This window comes from Coregonus clupeaformis, chromosome 31 (genome assembly GCF_020615455.1).
Source record: "Coregonus clupeaformis isolate EN_2021a chromosome 31, ASM2061545v1, whole genome shotgun sequence".
Lineage (NCBI taxonomy): Eukaryota > Metazoa > Chordata > Actinopteri > Salmoniformes > Salmonidae > Coregonus > Coregonus clupeaformis.
This window is the reverse complement of record NC_059222.1, coordinates 9,328,523-9,350,813: the sequence shown is the minus strand read 5'-3', so window position 1 is coordinate 9,350,813 and position 22,291 is coordinate 9,328,523. Positions and strand designations below refer to the sequence as shown.

General features: G+C 40.2%; 2 protein-coding genes and 1 pseudogene across 2 annotated transcripts; all 3 read right to left on the bottom strand.

Annotated features, from left to right (window-relative positions):
* Positions 1–1,085: 1,085 nt before the first annotated feature.
* On the bottom strand, positions 1,086–2,169 carry LOC121547493 (hemoglobin subunit alpha-2-like). The gene is made up of 3 exons (XM_041858810.1): positions 1,987–2,169; positions 1,495–1,702; positions 1,086–1,345 (listed from the first exon to the last, which is right to left on the bottom strand). Exons 1-3 carry the CDS (start codon positions 2,079–2,081, stop codon positions 1,217–1,219), a joined length of 432 nt encoding a protein of 143 aa, XP_041714744.1. The 5' UTR covers positions 2,082–2,169; the 3' UTR covers positions 1,086–1,216.
* Positions 2,170–3,278: 1,109 nt separating this feature from the next.
* On the bottom strand, positions 3,279–4,952 carry LOC121547494 (annotated as a pseudogene).
* Positions 4,953–7,099: 2,147 nt separating this feature from the next.
* zgc:163057 (Hemoglobin subunit alpha-D-like) lies at positions 7,100–9,466 on the bottom strand. Its single transcript, XM_041859403.2, has 3 exons — positions 9,092–9,466; positions 8,485–8,689; positions 7,100–8,173 (listed from the first exon to the last, which is right to left on the bottom strand). Exons 1-3 carry the CDS (start codon positions 9,181–9,183, stop codon positions 8,045–8,047), a joined length of 426 nt encoding a protein of 141 aa, XP_041715337.1. The 5' UTR covers positions 9,184–9,466; the 3' UTR covers positions 7,100–8,044.
* Between the last annotated feature and the right edge of the window lie 12,825 nt (positions 9,467–22,291).

Here is a 22,291-nt window from a genome sequence, read left to right as displayed (position 1 = left end):
GTAGATATTCCATAAAAAATCAGCCGTTTCCAGCTACAATAGCCATTTACAACATTAACAATGTCTACACTGTATTTCTGATCAATTTGATGTTATTTTAATGGACAAAAAAATTGCTTTTCTTTCGAAAACAAGGACATTTCTAAGTGGCCCCAAACATTTGAACGATAGTGTATATATTGTTTTGAATGCCATGAATTAAATAAAAGCATTAGATGTACTGAATAGATAACCAAAAAACTAAAATTATTAGAAAATAGTTTAAATAACTTGTAGGAATACCTGTCCCTCAATTTATTTTCATTGGTGTTATCGCTTCAAATAAATTTCAGTTTTGAAAACACACAACTTCCTTGAGAATTACTTCCTATGGCAAATGGCTCATTGGAGGAGCAGCATTTATGGAAGCACATGGTGGTTCTGCACACTCTTTTCATATTCTCACCAATTTAAAGATATCTTTGGTAAATTCATGTGTTAAATCAAATGTCATTGGTGTTTGTCATTGTTATGCAAAGGGAATATAATTTGTAGGGGGGAAAAATGAAATCACACAATTTATAGATGTTTGTATGATTGATGAATTCTGGTAAGAGTGACTGTGGACTTTATCTTGGTTATCACTGGTGTTACTGCTCCTCACTTTTGTTTCTACTGCTGCTGGTAACACCAGTGACTATCAGTAACACCATTGAACTTTGTGTATATGTAAGTTATTATCAAAGTTCATACAAATATGCTATCAACACAAATAAGCATTCAGTATTGTTACAGTATCTTAACCAAATCCTACTGTGTTACTTTTGTCAGGTATGGCCAACTTAAGTGAAGCAGAGAAGCAGAAGCAGTACAACACAGGGAAACTGCAAAAATCACCCTTTTTATATTTCAATTGAGTGTCTGTAGGGGAATTGCAACATATTCCATGGCATTTTCTGTTTTAAGATGTAATAAATGGTTGAAGTTGCTTTGAATAATCATGTGACAAGTAATTGGTTACATTATGTGCAGTGTAACATTGCTGTTTTCTATATGTTATGGTATTTTTACCAACCTAATTATAACATTATTCAAAAGTAAACATATTAAGGATATAATTATTACATTTTGATGTAACTTTTTATTTCTCAATAAAGAAGACCATTTATTTCCACACTGAGGACCACAGCAGGTGTGAGTGCTGGCGTGTTGGTGTGTGTTGGTGCTGATTGGTCCTTTAGCGGTACTTCTCAGCCAGAGCCAGGGCCAGCAGGGCCAGGAACTTGTCCACGGCAACATGGATCTGAGGGGTGAACTCCTCCGCGAACATCATGGACAAGACCACCAGGATGCAGTGGGACAGAATCTGACGAGGGACAAACAGAGCAAAGAGTCAGTTTGATTATACTGACAAAAGTGCAACGACACCTTCTGCAAACGTTATAGGTAAGCTAATACATGGCCCATACGCCTATAGAGCATATGACTATGTTGGCTATAGTTCGTGATAATTACCTTGAAGTTGACAGGGTCAACTCTAAGCATGAAGGCGTGCAGCTCGCTCAGGGTCAGGAGACCACCAGCCAGGTCATCGATCTTGCTCACGGCCTCGTACACGCCACCCATGACCGTGATGCCGTGCTTCCTAACCGGAGCGCCGTTGGGGCTCAGGTCCTTCCAGTGAGCGAAGTAAGACTTGGTCTGGGGGTACACCACGATCAGCCTGCATGGAGGAAGGAGAGAAAGGATTGGTTAGGGTAAGTGGTAATTGGGTAATTGCTCTGTCGAATATTTTGTATCTGATAAGGGATGCATTGAATCATTATTTTTGCAGTCAGTTTCAGGGATTGGTTTGTATTTTTAGAAATACATATAGGCCCGTTAGATCATATTCTATTAGAGTTATTTAATACAATAACGTCTAATACAATTTCCATAAATCGAATGATTTTCGATAGACTCGACCCCATTGTAGCCTAACTGATGATAAAGTCTCCCAATATTTACCTGGCGAGAGCCTCGGCGCCGATCTCATCCGACCTGCTGGAGACCTTCGCAAAGAAGTCTTTGACGATGACTTTTTCCTTAGCTGATAGGCTCATTTTGGCAAGAGGTTCTGCTATACCACACAAGCTATTCAGAGGATGAATGAAGCTTTAGATGGGTCTGAAGTTAGATGGATCCTGACACCTCTTTTATGGCCCAAGACATATATGTCACCAAGCCCCACCTCTACTCGGTTTCTATTGGCTATGAGGAGATAATTTTGTGAAATGATGAGTGAGATGGAACATCAGTTCGGTGAATTGAGGGTGTTGTCTTTTTTTTTTTTTTTTTGTCTTATCGCTTTTGGCTATATATGGTAACACAGCAAATCCCTATACGTTTGACATAGGCTTCATTACCCAAGTTCATTGCCAGGCGTTGCCAGGCGTTGCCGCCATATCTATTAGAGCTAAATATAGCCTAGAAACATTTATCAAAAAATGTAGCCTCTTTTCATAAAATTGGGACTTCGATATCTTACTATGAAACAGATATGATCTGTTATAATGCAATAATATATCTTACACAATATAATGATGATGAAGACTTACTGCTGCTTGCTATTTGACAATAACCTAAGTATAACGATTGGTCTGTTCTTATGAAAATAGAAAAGTGACCGTTTTATAATTGATTGAGTTGCTAACAGAGGAGTGGTGACTTGATATTAGCAGATGGGGAACAAACAGAATGAAGACCAACATTCGATAGGTTCTCAACGAATAGAATGATTTCTAGAATGAAGTGCCTGATATCGTGATACTGAGGATATGTTATGTAACTTTCTTTATGAAGGTGTTAGTTATGTGGCAGCTGCCTTCTACATCTGCCTGTGTGATGATGAGGAATAATCTGCTTGGGAACAGTATAGCCACAGTGGAGAGACATATGGTTATACATTTTATTGGGATGCTTTCATTAAATAAATGTAAGACGCATATATACGCCTTTCACACATAGACTTTGGCAGATCTTGTCCGGGCCTACTGTATGTGGTTAAAGATAACACTAGGTGTTGCCATTCTTATCTTCTGAAACCCCTCGTAGGTCACAGCTGGAGAGGCCAGGCCAGCTGCTGCAGGGGCCAACATGGAACAGGTTGATGTGGGTCACGTCATGTAGGCTACCTGCTGACCTTAATCATGTATGGATCTGGTATAGGAATCTTGAATCTCATCCCCTTATATAGAGAAAAAAAAACTTTGGCCAATGTGTAAAACTTTTTTTTTTTTTTTAATGAATATGGGGTAGTTTCCTGCACCAAACAAACTAGCTTTTTCTAAATTTAGCCTACAAGTGGAGGTCAATTGTATCAAACAAAACGAAAAACAAACTTAACAGGGGATTAAAAGTTTCTGGAATATACTGTTTTGCATGACGGATATCAATATGACAACAGCTACAGTACACTCATGTAAATTTAAAGTAAATACTTTTGAAAAGTGCATATTAACTGTTAAAGACAAAAACGTTGAAATTGCGCAATCCATCCATGGTGCATTGATGTGCGTTTTATAGCCCACTTTTTCTTCTCAGTCAAGACATAGAGGTGTATCACTTCATAGTTTTGTTTTTGTATGTTTTATGCATTAATAGTCATATTAATGTTTGTCACGTGTTTTACAGCCAGCAACAGTACGATTCAGCCTGGCCAACTCTGTTGGCTTGTAGGCAATGTGCATCCATTCGCTAACTTGTTCATGTTGTCTAATGTATTATTGAATTCAAATGTTTATAATGTGTAGATCTAACATCTATATATGAAATAACCATTGAACCCTTTAAATGTGTCTTATTCTATTAGCTATGCTTAAAGTGTAATTTGTCTAGGCTTACATGGATATAATTACGCACGTGTAAAAGGAACACACATGATCAACAAACAGATGCTTCTATTCTTATTGTATTTCTTCATTGAAGAGTGAAACACATGAGCACACAGGCTGTCTCCTCTGTCAGCTATATGGAGACTGACTCTAGTGGTACTGTTTGCCCAGAGCAGACACCACCACGGACAAGAACTTCTGGAAGGATGCCTGATACTCGGGGGTGAAGGTGTTACCCATCTTCGCGGCAATGACGATGGTCAGACAGTCAGATAACAGCTGTGAAAGAAAACGAACCAAAGCAGAAGTGAGATGTTTAGAATGTATTTGGGGGTAGCTTGATCGAGTGGTGTAATGATATACTTTATACTTTGCACACACAAAAAAAACATTCATTAATTGAACTTCAATGTACTTTTGTATCTTACCTTGAAGTTGTCGGATCCACGTGCAGTTTCTCGGAGTGCAGAATACTCAGCTCGGCGTAGGTGTTCTTGATGTCATCCATATTCTTCAGAGCTCTGTCCAGACCGCGCAGCACCGTGGTGCCGTGCTTAGCAATCAGAGGGTTGTTCATGATGGCCTCTGCGTTGTACAGGTTGCCGAAGCCCCCAAAATACCTCTGGGTCCAGTGGTACACGATCAGACACCTGAGGGGAGCGGAGAGAACAGAGTGAGGCTGAACAACAACAGAAAATGACGAAGAGGATGAAGATTAAGCGGACTAACAATCCAAATTAAAGTAAACCTAAGTTTCTTGTTTTACCTTGACAGGGACTTTGGGCCAACGTCGTCATAGTCTAGAAGAGAAGATGTAGGAGATGGCCGCGCGCTCTTCATCTGTCCACTCAACCATGGTTGCTCATAATGATTTAGCTTAGTTTCTAGTGAGAATCGGAATCATGAACAAATTCGGAAAAATCTTTATTTTTATGGTATTTACGCACTCCACCCCCAAAACGAAAAAGTGAATATGATTGGTTGTAGATAACCCATCATGCTTTAGATAAAACATAATTGAACATTGTTAAATAGGTCCTCATTTTGGTTGATTTCCGTGAAACAGCAAAAAACCTTGACTTTGAAACCAAAAATAGATTCTGAGGGTAACTCTCAGGTTAAAGCCTATACATACAGTGCATTCAGAAAGTATTCACACCCTTTTACTTTTTTCACATTTTGTTGTGTTATAGCCTGAATTTAAAATTGATTAAATTGAGATGTTGTGTCACTGATCTCCACACAATAATGCATAATGTCAAAGTGGAATTTTGTTTGTAGAATTATGTTTAAATTAATACAAAAATAAAAGCTAAAATGTATTGAGTCAATAAGTATTCAACCCCTTTGTTATGGCAACCCTAAATAAGTTCAGGAGTCAAAATCTGCTTAACAAGTCACATAATAAGTTGCATGGACTCATTCCGTGTTTAATAATAGTGGTTAACATGATTTTTAAATGACTACCCCATCTCTGTACCCCACACATACAATTATCTGTTGTAAGGTCCCTCAATTGAGTAGTGAATTTTCACAGATTCAACCACATAGACCAGGGAGGTTTTCCAATGTCTCGCAAAGAAGGGCACCTATTGGTAGATGGGTAAAATATATATATTATTATTAATTACACTTTGGATCGTGTATCAATACACCCAGTCACTACAAAGATACAGGCATCCTTCCTAACTCAGTTGCTGGAGAGGAAGGAAACTGCTCAGGGATTTCACCATGAGGCCAATGATTTTGAGACAGTTACAGAGTTTAATGGTTGTGATTTGAGAAAACTGAGGATGGATGAACAACATTGTAGTTACTCCAATAGTAACCTAAACATCAGAGTGAAAAGAAGGAAGCCTGTACAGAATACAAATATTCCAAAACATGCATTCTGTCTGCAACAAGGCACTTAAGTAATACTGCAAACGAGAAATGCAATTTTTGTCCTGAATACAAAGCATTATGTTTGGGGCAAATCCAACACACATCACTGAGTACCACTCTTCATATTTTCAAGTATGGTGGTGGCTGCATCATGTTATGGGTATGCTTGTCATCGGCAAGGACTAGGGAGATTTTTTGGGTAAAAATAAACGGAATACAGCTATAAGAACAGACAAAATCCTAGAGGAAAACATGGTTTAGTCTGCTTTCCAACAGACAGTGGGAGACAAATTCACCTTTCAGCATGACAATAACCTAAAACACAAGGCCAAATCTACACTGGAGTTGCTTACCAAGACGACATTGAATGTTTCTGAGTGACCGAGTTACAGTTTTGACTTAAATCGGCTTGAAAATCTATGGCAAGACTTGGAAATGGCTGTCTAGCAATGATCAGCAATCAACTTGAAAGATTTTGAATAATTTAAAAAAGAATAATGGGCAAATATTGTACAATCCAGGTGTGCAAAGCTCTTAGAGACTTACCCAAAAAGACTCACAGCTGTAATCGCCGCCAAAAGTGCTTCTACAAAGTATTGACTCAGGGGTGTGAATAATTATGTAAATTATATATTTCTGTTTTTCATTTTTTATACATTTGCAAAAAAATCTAAAAACAAGTTTTCACTTTGTCATAATGGGGTATTGTGTGTAGATGAGTGAGACAAAATATATTTAATCGATTTTGAATTTAGGCTGTAACACAACAAAATGTGGGGTATGAATACTTTCTGAAGGTACTGTATGCAACACTATCGGAAGTATCCATATGGCTGACCTCTTTAATAATATAGGCCTACTCTCCATTACTTTCGCCATCATTTTGTGGTTGTGAATCATTTTCATTGCATTTCAATGAGATCTCTCTTATTTATGATTGCAAAATAAGTATGTAGGCTATGGCATTGGCATAGCATTGGTTTCATTGCAACCCTGCCTCCTGATAGTGTACTTCCATAGTTGAAATAACAAGGGCAATTTGATGCCATTGTTTGAGATTTCATTAGACCTAATTAAAAGCGTTACAAATAATATTTTAGTTACAATCCTCACATTGGGAACAAGTTTCCCCATCCTCTGACTTGTTATTTGCAACAAACATCTGTGTTATCTCCTACAGCAAGACACTTCCATTTTTGACAAATGAAGCTCAAAAAGGAAAACTCTCGAACGTCATTCGTGCCATGATTGACATTCGTGCGTGTACATAAAAAAAAAATGATAGGACATTAATGTATTAAATGTGGCAATAGTCCAAATTTAAATCAGTGATGAATACAACATTTGCCAAACGGAGACACAAATGATAACAAGGTTATTTATTATTTAGATGTACATACATGATGGGCCTCACATAAGCCCGATGCGCCTCAGTTGTGCTGTAATATATTGGCACCCTTGCACGATTCACTATTTCTTCTACAATAAGTTGAAATTGAAAAAATATTGTGGTTATCGTGTGTATTTGTTTGACGTACAACTGCACAGGACCAAAAAACAACAACTGTGATTGAGATTTTCACTTTAAGTAACAAAAAGGGCCTGTACTAAATTATTCAGAATTCAAATTAATTTGGTTGGAGGCAGGTGATTCTCGCTTGATGTGTAATTTATCTCAACTGTGGTAAATTGCAGGTGCCTACACGGTAAAACAATAAAATAAAAAATAACCCATTCAACCAGAACATTCTGGTCCGTTGCACTCCATTGTAAATTGCAAGGGTGCCAATATATAAAAGCACAACTGTATAGCTACAAGAACATCAAAACATTACTTTAAGCAGTGATAGTCCACGTGGAAACATCTCCTTTACGCACTATGCCATTTGACTTTCTGCCAGGGGCACGCGCGTGGCCATGCGCCACAATGATGTCAATAATGACGTGTTTAATAAAACCTCCTAATTAAAATACATTTTTAATACACTTTATGCTTGTAACTTCAACAAATGATATACACTTGGGATCTACTCGGGACGTACTTGTTATTTAGAAATGTATGGTCCACAGCAGACGGTTTAGTTTACACATTTCTATACCCAAAGGGAACTCTGTCACAACTGACCTACATAACTTAATACAGCTGAACAAGTAACGATTTCCTCCTTATTATAGAGTTAACGACACAAGAGCACTCAGATGTGTTTTTGTCAGGTTTTATTACAAAAGAAAAACACACAAATAAAATACACTATAATAAGTTAATGGAACAGCAACATTTGGTTTATATTTTGGGGCTATGATGCTCCTTATCTGTATTTCTCTGCAAGGACGGCTGCGAAGGCCGAGAGGTACTTGTCCATGGCCGCGTGCGCGACAGGATCGAACTCATCACCCATGTGAGCGGCCAAAGTCACGAGGATACAGTGACAAAGAAGCTGTGAGAGAAATAAACAAAACACAAAGGAAAAAATCACAAAATAAACCACAAGTGCACTTGTTCACTTCCCTTCATAGATTTTAAATGAAATGACTGGTATAAGAAATATGGTGGAAACTCCCAGTCTATGCCAACACCAATCCAATGCCTTTACATTTGTGGGGAGTAGTGAATGAGTGCACAATTCAGGGAGGAGTAAAGATTATTAGGCACAATGAGTGTGTTCCAGCAGATGATATAAGTAGGGATAGGGATGTTCTAGGGCTAATATCTGATGGAACAGTTCATCAAGAGAAATAGAGAAGGCACCTTGAAGTTGCAGGGGTCTATTCTCAGTTTGTAGGCATGCAGTGTTTGGAGCGGTGCCAGGGTGACCATCATCGAGCTGATGTCTTTGGAACACTCAGCTATCGCGAGAACTATCTTCTTCCCGTGGGAACGCAGGTGTGGGGACCCGGGTCTGATGTCCAGGTGGGCGAAGTATGTTTTCGTCCCGGGAAATGTCGTCATCATCCTGTGATACAGTGATAAAGTATAGGTCTGGAATTGGGCATCATATTTGTGACTGACAACAGGTCCAAGAGAGACCTCTGTTGTTGGCTTCATTCCCACCAAGTTTGGGTAAATAGACCATAAACCCAATTTAATTGCAGAATTATTGTAACAGGCTAACCATATAATAAACAAAAATGTACCAATACAAAAAACATATACGTTTTGTTTTCATTCTAAATCCATAACACCTTTCACAAATACATTTTCCAATACCAGAAGCAAAGACAGTTTTTGCCAACGAAATGTCCTAGTTGTATCACCTTTTAGCCTACCATGTCGAAAGTGGCATCTTATCAAAAAGGAAGTTATGTTCAGATGTTTGTTATTGCTTTTATGTTATTTACAATTAACTTAGGCCTACCTTAGAAGGCATTCAGCTCCGATGTCGGAAGCCACGGGAATCATTTTGTCCCAAATTTTGGCAATCAGCTCCTTTTCGTGTTTTGTGAGCATATTGTAACCCGTTGCGCTGGTGCTATGCGTAAAAGTTGAATGCCTGGAAGGGCGCACGGCACAGGTCTGCGTAAAGGTGTTAGTCAACCATTTTTTTGCACCACTATAAACCGTCAAAATGCAAGAAAATGACGTTTTCTGGCAATATTAACAACAATTGTCTAAATTAGGTCAACTAAATGGTAATTTGCTGCGGTCGTAGGCCTACTCCTTGCTTCGGGTTGTTTTCCTTCTGAATGCTGCGGAGAGATAACCACGTGAGTGTGGGCAAGTTGCGCAGAAGACCCAACATCTTCTGATATGCGTCATGTAGTCTACTGGGGGCCTCTTTTGACACTACCACACTGTTAATTTGACCAGAAAAAAACCCATAAGAAAATAATGTTGCGTGTGGTTGCTCATCATATAATTTAATGAAGTAAAATGTAGGCCTACTTAAGCCTAATGCATTGTAATAAAATTGACTTAAAATGCACCAAATACAGTGGTTTGGGTGAAAGTGTGAAGTTGCAGTTGGTGTCTCACGAAGTTAACCTACCCCTTAGAAATGCCGTGCTGTGGTTACTGATTTTGACCTCATCCCTGCTCCCCTTATCGTAATCTATACATGCCACCCAGGGCCAGGCAACTGACTTGGCCATGAACCCATATTGTAAACATATTCATGTATATGGGTGATTCTACAGAAGTGGTGTAATTGCTGTCCCACCACCAAAAAACTATATAAAAAACAGTTAACTCTCCAAATGTAGGATTTTGTTTTACATCATGATATGTTCTAATTCATTCCAAGGCAACAACAAACCTATTGTTAAATTAATGTAGTACAAAGTCATTGTTTATACACCTATTTCTATTCAGAGGTGGCTGTCCCACACCGATTCAGAGGTGGCTGTCCCACACCGATTCAGAGGTGGCTGTCCCACACCGATTCAGAGGTGGCTGTCCCACACCGATTCAGAGGTGGCTGTCCCACACCGATTCAGAGGTGGCTGTCCCACACCGATTCAGAGGTGGCTGTCCCCCACCGATTCAGAGGTGGCTGTCCCACACCGATTCAGAGGTGGCTGTCCCACACCGATTCAGAGGTGGCTGTCCCACACCGATTCAGAGGTGGCTGTCCCACACCGATTCAGAGGTGGCTGTCCCACACCGATTCAGAGGTGGCTGTCCCACACCGATTCAGAGGTGGCTGTCCCACACCGATTCAGAGGTGGCTGTCCCACACCGATTCAGAGGTGGCTGTCCCACACCGATTCAGAGGTGGCTGTCCCACACCGACTCCTAAACTTCATGTTTGAAAATAAAGCAATTCATGATTTTCGATTTCAATAAAACATCTTGAGTTGTTCTATTATTACATTGAAAGATACTGATGTAATTAGTGTTTTTGTTTATTTTTAAACATCTTTCTCTGAAAAATGCTGTCCCAACTTTTGATGTCACTACTGAAACACACACTTTAACTGACTGTAGAATGAATGTGCCTTAAGCCCCACCCCTACGAATATCACCAGGTGATGGGATTGCACCCCTCTCCAGAATGGCCACATGGCGAGTAGTCTGTCTGCAAACACTTTGGAGAAAATGAGTGAGCAAGTTGGTCAATCTTCATGTATCTTTAAGAAGTGTTACTACTGAACATCTAATATTTCAAGAAATATGTAAAGTATGGTTTTGGGACCCAAATATATATGTTTGCTGTGATGTACTTCTGTCCAAATGAAAGCTAGTCAGCCATATGCTAGCTATGTGGATTCAATTGTCCAAACCGAAATGGTCACAACCTAAACAATTGACACCATATACAGTGAGGCAAAAAAGTATTTGATCCCCTGCTGATTTTGTACATTTGCCCACTGACAAAGAAATGATCAGTCTATAATTTTAATGGTAGGTTTATTTGAACAGTGAGAGACAGAATAACAACAAAAAAATCCAGAAAGACGCATGTCAAAAATGTTATAAATTGATTTGCTTTTTAATGAGCTAAATAAGTATTTGACCCCCTCTCAATCAGAAAGATTTCTGGCTCCCAGGTGTCTTTTATACAGGTAATGAGCTGAGATTAGGAGCACACTCTTAAAGGGAGTGCTCCTAATCTCAGCTTGTTACCTGTATAAAAGACACCTGTCCACAGAAGCAATCAATCAATCAGATTCCAAACTCTCCACCATGGCCAAGACCAAAGAGCTCTCCAAGGATGTCAGGGACAAGATTGTAGACCTACACAAGGCTGGAATGGGCTACAAGACCATCGCCAAGCAGTTTGGTGAGAAGGTGACAACAGCTGGTGCGATTATTCGCAAATGGAAGAAACACAAAATAACTGTCAATCTCCCTCCGCCTGGGGCTCCATGCAAGATCTCACCTCGTGGAGTTGCAATGATTATGAGAACGGTGAGGAATCAGCCCAGAAATATACAGGAGGATCTTGTCAATGATCTCAAGGCAGCTGGGACCATAGTCACCAAGAAAACAATTGGTAACGCACTACGCCGTGAAGGACTGAAATCCTGCAGCACCTGCAAGGTCCCCCTGCTCAAGAAAGCACATATACAGGCCCGTCTGAAGTTTGCCAATGAACATCTGAATGATTCAGAGGTCCCGTGTAAGTTCAGTTGGTAGAGCATGGCATTTGCAACGCCAGGGTTGTGGGTTCGATTCCCACGAGGGGCCAGTATGAAAAATGTATGCACTCACTAACTGTAAGTTGCTCTGGATAAGAGCGTCTGCTAAATGACTAAAATGATAACTGGGTGAAAGTGTTGTGGTCAGATGAGACCAAAATCGAGCTCTTTGGCATCAACTCAACTTGCCGTGTTTGGAGGAGGAGGAATGCTGCCTATGACCCCAAGAACACCGTTAAACATGGAGGTGGAAACATTATGCTTTGGGGGTGTTTTTCTGCTAAGGGGACAGGACAACTTCACTGCATCAAAGGGACGATGGACGGGGCCATGTACCGTCAAATCTTGGGTGAGAACCTCCTTCCCTCAGCCAGGGCATTGAAAATGGGTTGTGGATGGGTATTCCAGCATGACAATGACCCAAAACACACGGCCAAGGCAACAAAGGAGTGGCTCAAGAAGAAGCACATTAAGGTCCTGGAGTGGCCTAGCCAGTCTCCAGACCTTAATCCCATAGAAAATCTGTGGAGGGAGCTGAAGGTTCGAGTTGCCAAACGTCAGCCTCGAAACCTTCATGACTTGGAGAAGATCTGCAAAGAGGAGTGGGACAAAATGCCTCCTGAGATGTGTGCAAACCTGGTGGCCAACTAAAAGAAACGTCTGACCTCTGTGATTGCCAACAAGGGTTTTGCCACCAAGTACTAAGTCATGTTTTGCAGAGGGGTCAAATACTTATTTCCCTCATTAAAATGCAAATCAATTTATAACATTTTTGACATGGGTTTTTCTGGATTTTGTTGTTGTTATTCTGTCTCTCACTGTTCAAATAAACCTACCATTAAAATTATAGACTGATCATGTCTTTGTCAGTGGGCAAACGTACAAAATCAGCAGGGGATCAAATACTTTTTTCCCTCACTGTATAGAGGTCTCATCTTTGTATCTGTGCCATTATGGCGTCTGTGACAGCACGGGCAGCGCCATCGAGGCTATCTCCATTTTAAAGTTGCAAGAGCCATGAACTACCAACTGAGCTACAAGAGGACCACCATGTGGGCAGTTGACAAGTGCACACTTCAGGAAAAAGTGTAGAGTATTGAGATGCATAGCCAGCAGGGGGCTCCAACCCTCCAAGAGCACAAACATTGATGTCTATTTGGCCCAAACATAGACATCTATAATGTACTGTACTGTACTGTACTGTACTGTACTCTACTTTACTCTACTGTACTGTACTCTGCTGTATAGTACTGTACTGTGCTCTACTGTACTGTACTATACTGTACTGTGCTCTACTGTACTGTACTTACTGAACTATACTTTACTCAACTTGACTGTACTGTACTAAACTATAATCATTAACCCATAGGAATCCCCACCCAGATGACTACTTTAAAATGGTGGATGGCATCAATTGCAACGTCTATAATAAAAAGGGTTATATCCATCAAGAGTCCTCTATCCATCTCTATGATTGACACTTGATTGTTAGTCCACTGTATTTCTTTACATTTATTGAAAAAAACATCTGAAATTATAATCTACATTAAACACATAGATCATTATTTCTATTTTGTATTATTTGTAGAGTTGTCAAAGGACAGGGACATCCATAAGGTGCCAACATGCCGAGAAGTACAGCAGATGGTCAGAGAAAAATAAAATAAAAGGAGCATTTTGGGAGTAAAGCAGGGCACACATTTATTTTCAGCGATAGCCCAGCTTTTGCTTTCTTATTCCACAACTCACCAACCAGAACCAGGTTTCCACGGCAACATCCTACCCCCTCATGTCATGTTAGGAGTAGTTAGAACAGTGGTAAAATATTTATCTGAAAGGGAGAAGAGGTACACAAGACCAAGATCGAGGTCAAGTCAAAAACAACACAGGGCATCAGTGAAAAGGCAGAAAGACATAGACAGAAAGAATTGTGTATTTTATTGATTTTGATAAATATATCAATCACGTGCCCCATTTGATATGGTATTAATTAAGTAAGCAATTAAGTTCAGAATGTATATGTCAGGTCACAACCAAAACAATGTCACTACTAAAACGACTGATATTTTGCTACAATGAAAGATAGGAAAAGTGGCAATTTAAATATCCAACAACATAATTAATTAGATGGATAAGTAATTAAATCAATCAATACGTTTCAGACTAATAAAATCAACATAGAAATGTTGTATGCAAATAAAATGTCTAAAATTAATCTGTAATAAAAGGTTAATCAAAATGATCAATACTGTGCATGGTTCTCCTTTTATTGCAACTTTTTCACTATGTTTCAGTAGTGACAAATTTAGTGGGGTGGTAAGGAATTCAGGACAAAATGTCATATATGCAATACAAACAAAGTGTGTGAGTCTATCTGACATATGTTGGAAGACGTGTGCTGAAAGTTTGGGAGAAATAGGATACAAATTAGCAACATTTTTAAACCCCCTATTTGCAACACTTCTGTAGAATGACCCATATATGAGCCATACTACATGTCTCTATATAGATCTTCAACCCAAGCCAGGTTGAAGTGAAGGTTTGCTTATCTTCTGGATCAACAATGCGCCATCTAGTGGTTAAGATATTTGCCCATGTCAACCCAGGTTTCTCAGAAAGGGAGGGAGGGGGCTGATAAAGGCCTACAGCTGCCCCTATCAGCAGCACCAGACTGGGGCTCGGGTCAGGGCGGGGCGGGGGCCAGGGCGCTGTGACGCACTGTGTAGAAGTAGGTCGAAGTCCCTAAACACAGATCTAGGATCAGATTACCCCTACCTCCAATTCTAACCCTAACTGTTAGGAGTTTAAAACATATCTGACCCTAGACCAGTGGTTAGGGCAACTTATACATACTCTGTGTTTATAGGCGAAGCATGAGTTAGCAGAAAGAGGGATCTCTCTACAGAGCATGGGATGAGCTAGATGAAACAATAATATACTGTTATGTTTCTATTTACTCAATATTTACTTCTAAATTAAATTAAAAGGTTATTACACAATAATTACATAATCCTGACTAAATAAAAACTTCAAAACAACTAAATAATGACTAAATATCCAATGCGATTAGACAGAATATGTAGATGTTTCTGGTTTGTCATCTGTTTAAATGTTTCCTCAGACTGAAAGCACAGTATCCATATTCATGAAAATAGACACCAAATCGCTTGACAAAAATCCATGTTTTCCTGTAACATTGAGCTAAGAAATCCCTTACAAGTTGGAGGAATTGCTGTTCCTGGTCAAAAGGAGAATTCCATTATAAGCTAGTTTTGTCTTTAGCATTGTATCTAGCCGCTCCACACTGGCTGTCTGTCATCATTTCATGCCCACCAATGCCCAGCTGAGCCGGGCCGTGTCTGCATTTAATCAGACCCCACCCACCAACACTCCACTCGCCAGAGTACTTTCCATGCACTGAAAGCCAACCCCAGACTTCATTTCTTTATTTTTATACATTTGAGAGGGGAGGTCTTGAACCTCACCATTTACTGGGTTGTGTGAACTGGATTCTGGTGGAATTTATGATATTATGGCACAGTGCCATCTGAGAGAGAGAGAGATAGCGAGAGAGAGAGAGCGCGAAAGCGAGAGAGAGAGAGAGAGAGAGAGAGAGAGAATCAGGAATCACAGGTAGTGGAAGATAATTCAGACAGATCCCTGATGAAATAAAGAAATGAAGTCCAGAGATGAGTTATACAGATGGTGCAGCTGTCCTTCACACAGACTCTCACTGTTTTCTCATCACAGACTGTCAAAACTAACTCTGGGACACATATAAAGACAGATGCATACAGTGGGGAGAACAAGTATTTGATACACTGCCGATTTTGCAGGTTTTCCTACTTACAAAGCATGTCAAATGTAAATGTAAATGTAGAGGTCTGTAATCAGAGAACATATCATAGGTACACTTCAACTGTGAGAGACGGAATCTAAAACAAAAATCCAGAAAATCACATTGTATGATTTTAAGTAATTAATTTGCATTTTATTGCATGACATAAGTATTTGATACATCAGAAAAGCAGAACTTAATATTTGGTACAGAAACCTTTGTTTGCAATTACAGAGATCATAAGTTTCCTGTAGGTCTTGACCAGGTTTGCACACACTGCAGCAGGGATTTTGGCCCACTCCTCCATACAGACCTTCTCCAGATCCTTCAGGTTTCGGGGCTGTCGCTGGGCAATACGGACATCCAGCTCCCTCCAAAGATTTTCTATTGGGTTCAGGTCTGGAGACTGGCTAGGCCACTCCAGGACCTTGAGATGCTTCTTACGGAGCCACTCCTTAGTTGCCCTGGCTGTGTGTTTCGGGTAGTTGTCATGCTGGAAGACCCAGCCACGACCCATCTTCAATGCTCTTACTGAGGGAAGGAGGTTGTTGGCCAAGATCTCGCGATACATGGCCCCATCCATCCTCCCCTCAATACGGTGCAGTCGTCCTGTCCCCTTTGCAGAAAAGCATCCCCAAAGAATGATGTTTCCACCTCCATGCTTCACGGTTGGGATGGTGTTCTTGGGGTTGTACTCATCCTTCTTCTTCCTCCAAACACGGCGAGTGGAGTTTAGACCAAAAAGCTCTATTTTTGTCTCATCAGACCACATGACCTTCTCCCATTCCTCCTCTGGATCATCCAGATGGTCATTGGCAAACTTCAGACGGGCCTGGACATGCGCTGGCTTGAGCAGGGGGACCTTGCGTGCGCTGCAGGATTTTAATCCATGACGGCGTAGTGTGTTACTAATGGTTTTCTTTGAGACTGTGGTCCCAGCTCTCTTCAGGTCATTGACCAGGTCCTGCCGTGTAGTTCTGGGCTGATCCCTCACCTTCCTCATGATCATTGATGCCCCATGAAGTGAGATCTTGCATGGAGCCCCAGACCGAGGGTGATTGACCGTCATCTTGAACTTCTTCCATTTTCTAATAATTGCGCCAACAGTTGTTGCCTTCTCACCAAGCTGCTTGCCTATTGTCCTGTAGCCCATCCCAGCCTTGTGCAGGTCTACAATTTTATCCCTGATGTCCTTACACAGCTCTCTGGTCTTGGCCATTGTGGAGAGGTTGGAGTCTGTTTGATTGAGTGTGTGGACAGGTGTCTTTTATACAGGTAATGAATTCAAACAGGTGCAGTTAATACAGGTAATGAGTGGAGAACAGGAGGGCTTCTTAAAGAAAAACTAACAGGTCTGTGAGAGACGGAATTCTTACTGGTTGGTAGGTGATCAAATACTTATGTCATGCAATAAAATGCAAATTAATTACTTAAAAATCATACAATGTGATTTTCTGGATTTTTGTTTTAGATTCCGTCTCTCACAGTTGAAGTGTACCTATGATAAAAACTACAGACCTCTACATGCTATGTAAGTAGGAAAACCTGCAAAATCGGCAGTGTATCAAATACTTGTTCTCCCCACTGTAGCTTCTAGATGTTTTAAAATGCATGCTTCAATTGTTGTAATTCACCCATGGTTTTACACCTCATAAAAGTTAGCTAGTTATAGCTAGTGATTTAACTCACGTCCAGCTGATGTTTGCCTGTGTTTTGAATTGTTTGGCACGCAAGCTTTTAGTTTGATTTTAGCCTAATATTATTTTACCCCAATCTACAACCTTTTTATTTAATTGTATCATTTTATTATCTAATCTAAATGTTTAATACTGTGTTTTCATCTAACACTCTGTCATAGCGTTTTTATCCACACCGTTTTAGTTGCAGTGTTAGCCATCTCCTACAGCGGAGTCTGCCTGCTCCTGCCTGTAGCTCGTAGACCCGCCAGGATGGATACAGTCATGAGCCCACTTGACCCATCAACCTGCATGGAGAAAGAGGACAGCCATGAGATGAGTCCTGCAACATGATATTGTTGTTAAGAAACTGTACTTTCATGAAGAAAATGCATCTCACTTTATTTCCCTGCTGATGGAGGTTTCTGTTGTACCTTTCAGGTCAAGGTTTAGCGTTGCAGCTTTAAAAAAAAAAAGGCATTACAATTAGTGCACTTTTTAGGGAATAGGGTGCGATTTGGAATGTAAATACAAAGTGCAATTACAATGAGTATCCAAGAGGTGACACCCTTGTGTTAAAACTTCCAAGTCTTCCGGAGACACTTGAAACCCTACCTCTTTAAGGAATACCTGGAATAGTATAACAGTAATCCTTCTACCCCCCCCCACTCCCTCATAAAAAATATATATATATAAAAAAAGGAGTGGTTGTCCCACTGGCTATCCTAAGTTGAATGTACCAATTTGTAAGTCGCTCTGGATAAGAGCGTCTGCTAAATGACGTAAATGTAAGTCCCTGACAGACCTCTAGGTTCGGCATATGGCTGGTGAATGAGAGTTGTCCTCTCTCCTCCGTCTACATAATTCTATCTGTCTAATTGAATTATAAGAGTTGCAGGTAAACAAGACCTACTACAGGAATGGAGATGGCTCTCTGTCATAAAAACAAACTAACTCTCCCAAGGGGCTATAGCAAACACAAAACAGCAAGTGGAATGTCAGAGAAAAGAAAGAGAGCGTGATGGGACATCTGTGAAGATTTTCAGAATGAGAAGCAGACAGGAAGGATGTTGGTGACTGAACCATAGGAGATTAACCCTGACATCTGTCATGCAGCGGGACACAGAACAATCAATGTGCACAGCAAATTGGCCAGTGTTGATTTTTCAGTGTAACATTTCTAGTGTTGATTCAGGAGTTAAATGCACTCTGTAAGAGTGAAATTAACACTCAGTGGTGTAATAGAACCCCCAGAGTTGGTGTTAGCAGCCAGAGTTATTTTTTTACACTGTGGAGAGTAAAACAGTCCCATCAAAACCACATCCATCATTATAATATTTCCCAGCATGCTCTACTGCAGGTTGACTTTTCAGGATTGTTTTTAATATCTGTGTTTTTGCATGCACGTTGATTGATTGATTAATCTTATGCTACACAAAGATAAATAACATTGTTAACTAATCCAATCAGTTAGTTCGATTTATTGACCCCGTTACTGAAATGGTTGTTCTGGTTTAAATGGTTTAGGTAGTGTTTTTTTAATCAGGTTTCCTAACCCTGACAGTCATTCTGAATGCAGGTTGCAGGTGAATACAAATTCCAATTGTTGGATATCCTAACTTTGTCTGGATTCCAATAGGAATTACACATCATTTTGCAAGCCAGCATAATGTGACTTGCAAGCCTGATGTGGCCTGCAAACCAGAGGTTTCCTAACACCACTGTGCTTTATCCAGGTAACCGGATAGTAGAGCATTGCAGTAGTCTAATCTAGAAGTGACAAAAGCATGGATTAGCTTTTCTGCATCATTGCTGGACAAAAGGTTTCTAATTTTTGCAATGTTACGAAGATGGAAAAAAGCTGTCCTTGAAATATTCTTGATATGTTAGTCAAAAGAGAGATCAGGTTCCAGAGTAACAGCGAGGTCCTTCACAGTTTTCTTTTAGACGACTGTAGAACCATCAAGATTAATTGTCAGATCCAACAGAAGATCTCTTTGTTTCTTGGGACCTAGAACTAGCATTTCTGTTTTGTCCGAGTTTAAAAGTAAAACATTTTCCGCCATCCACTTCCTTATGTTTCACCATGTTTCATTGGAATGTACAGCTGTGTGTCGTCTGCATAGCAATGAAAGTTAACATTGTGTTTCCGATGACATCACCAAGAGGTAAAATATATAGTGAAAACAATAGTGGTCCTAAAACGGAACCTTGAGGAAAACCGAAACTTACAATTGATTTGTCAGAGGACAAACCATCCACAGAGACGAACTGATATCTTTCCTACAGATAAGATCTAAACCAGGTAAGAACTTGTCAGTGTAGACCAATTAGGGTTTCCAATCTCTCCAAAATAATGTGGTGATCGATGGTGTCGAAAGCAGCCCTAAGGTCTAGGAGCACGAGGACAGATGCAGAGCCTTGGTCTGATGCCATTGAAAGGTCATTTACCACCTTCACGAGTGCAGTCTCAGTACTATGATGGGGTCTAAAACCAGACTGAAGCGTTTCGTATACATTATTTTTCTTCAGGAAGGCAGTGAGTTGCTACACAACAGCTTTTTCTAAAATGTTGGAGAGGAATGGGAGATTCGATAGGCCGATAGTTGTTTTTACATTTTCTGGGTCAAGGTTAGGCTTTTTCAAGAGAGGCTATATTACTACCACTTTTAGTGAGTTTTGTACACATCCAGTGGATAGGGAGCCATTTATTATGTTCAACATAGGAGGGCCAAGCACAGGAAGTAGCTCTTTCAGTAGCCATGACTATTTTCATGAATGTGTCAAGAGATATAGAGTTAAAAAACTTAAGTGTCTCCATCGATCCTAGGTCCTGGCAGTTTTGTGCAGACTCAGGACAGCTGAGCTTTGGAGAAATATGCAGATTCAAAGAGGAGTCCATAATTTGCTTTCTAATAAACATGATCTTTTCATCGAAGAAGTTAATAAATTCATCACTGCTGAAGTGAAAGGCATCCTCTCTTGGGGAATGCTTATTTTTAGTTAACTTTGCGACAGTATCAAATATACATTTAGGATTGTTCTTATTCTCCTCAATTAGGTTGGAAAAATAGGATGATCGAGCAGCAGTGAGGGCTCTTCGATATTGCACTGTACTTTCTTTCCAAGCTAGTAGGAAGAACGCCATTACCGTTCCAATTTTCTGGAAGCTTACTTCAGGGCTCTGGTATTTTCTGTATACCAGGGAGCTAGTTTCTTGTGACAAATGTTTTTTTGTTTTTAGGGGTGGGACTGCATCTAGGGTATTATGCAAGGTTAAATTTAGATCCTCAGTTAGGTCGTTAACTGATTTTTGTACTCCGACGTCCTTGAGTAGGTGGAGGGAGTCTGGAAGGGCCTCTAGGAATTTTTGGGTTGTCCAAGAATTTATAGCACATCTTTTGATGATCCTTGGTTGGGGTCTGAGCAGATTATTTGTTGTGATTGCAAACGTAATAAGATGGTGGTCCGATAGTCCAGGATTATGAGGAAAAACATTTGGATCCACAATATTTATTACACGGGACAAAACTAGATCCAGGGTATGACTGTGGCAATGAGTAGGTCCAGAGACATGTTGGACAAAACCCACTGAGTCGATGATGGCTCCGAAAGCCTTTTGTAGTGGGTCTGTGGACTTTTCCATGAGAATATTAAAGTCACCAAAAATTAGAATATTATCTGCCATGACTACAAGGTCCAATAGGAATTCAGGGAATTCAGTGAGGAACTCTGTATACGGCCCAGGAGGCCTGTAAACAGTAGCTGTAAAAAGTGATTGAGTAGGCTGCATAGATTTCATGACTGTAAATTCAAAAGATGAAAAAGCTGTCATTTTCTTGGGGGTAAATTGAAATTTGCTGTCGTAAATGGTAGCAACACCTCTGCCTTTGCGGGATGCTCGGGGGATATGGTCACTAGCGTAACCAGGAGGAGAGGCCTCATTTAACACAGTAAATTAATCAGGCTTAAGCCATGTTTCAGTCAGGCCAATCACGTCAAGATTATGATCAGTGATTAGTTAATTGACCATAACTGCCTTGGAAGTGAGGGATCTAACATTAAGTAGCCCTATTTTGAGATGTGAGATATCACAATCTCTTTCAATAATGACAGGAATGGAGGAGGTCTTTATTCCAGTGAGATTGCTAAGGCGAACACCGCCATGTTAAGTTTTGCTCAAACTAGATCGAGGCACAGACACGGTCTCAATGGGGATAGCTGAGCTCATATTGCCAAAGCTTACTTTGGATATTTACAATATTAACATAATTAAAATAATAATAATCAATATTGTCAACGGGACAACAGTAACAACAATAACCAAGGGTCAAAATAACCATTGAACAATAACAATATAGAGGACATGTGCAGGTTGGTTGGTCTGTCAGACACTGTCCCTCATCTTATAGCAGGCAGCAATGTAGTGCGCTGCTAACCCACGGCCTTTCTCTCTCCTTCTCTCTCTCTTTATCTCATTTTCTCTCCCCTCTCTTTCTTTCTCTCCTCTCCCTCTCTCTAATTAGCTCTCTCTGTAACTGTGTCCTATGCCTGGTCTCTCCTCCTAGTTTTCTGTGTCACCTGGTGACCTCAGTATCTGTCAGGTGATGACTCATCTCAGGGTCCACCCATGTGCGACTAAATGTGTTAGTCATGCATCGAAAACACAAACCCACACAACCCACTTTGAAAGCTAAAAATAGACTTTGAACATTAAGATAGGTGGAACCTAGCCCATTCATAGACGCTAAGTACCTTTACCGTCTATTCATGAAGGTATCGTCTGGCTGGGGGAGTTTTGTTAAGAGCCCCAACACTCGTTCTGAACGTTAACATGCATCGCTTGCGGAAAGGTTTTGGAAAGATAAGGAACGTATCTTTCATATCAAAGAGAAATACAAATAAATAAATTCAAGGTTAAATTACTACACACCTTTAAAGGGTTAGGGTAAGTGTTCAAGTGT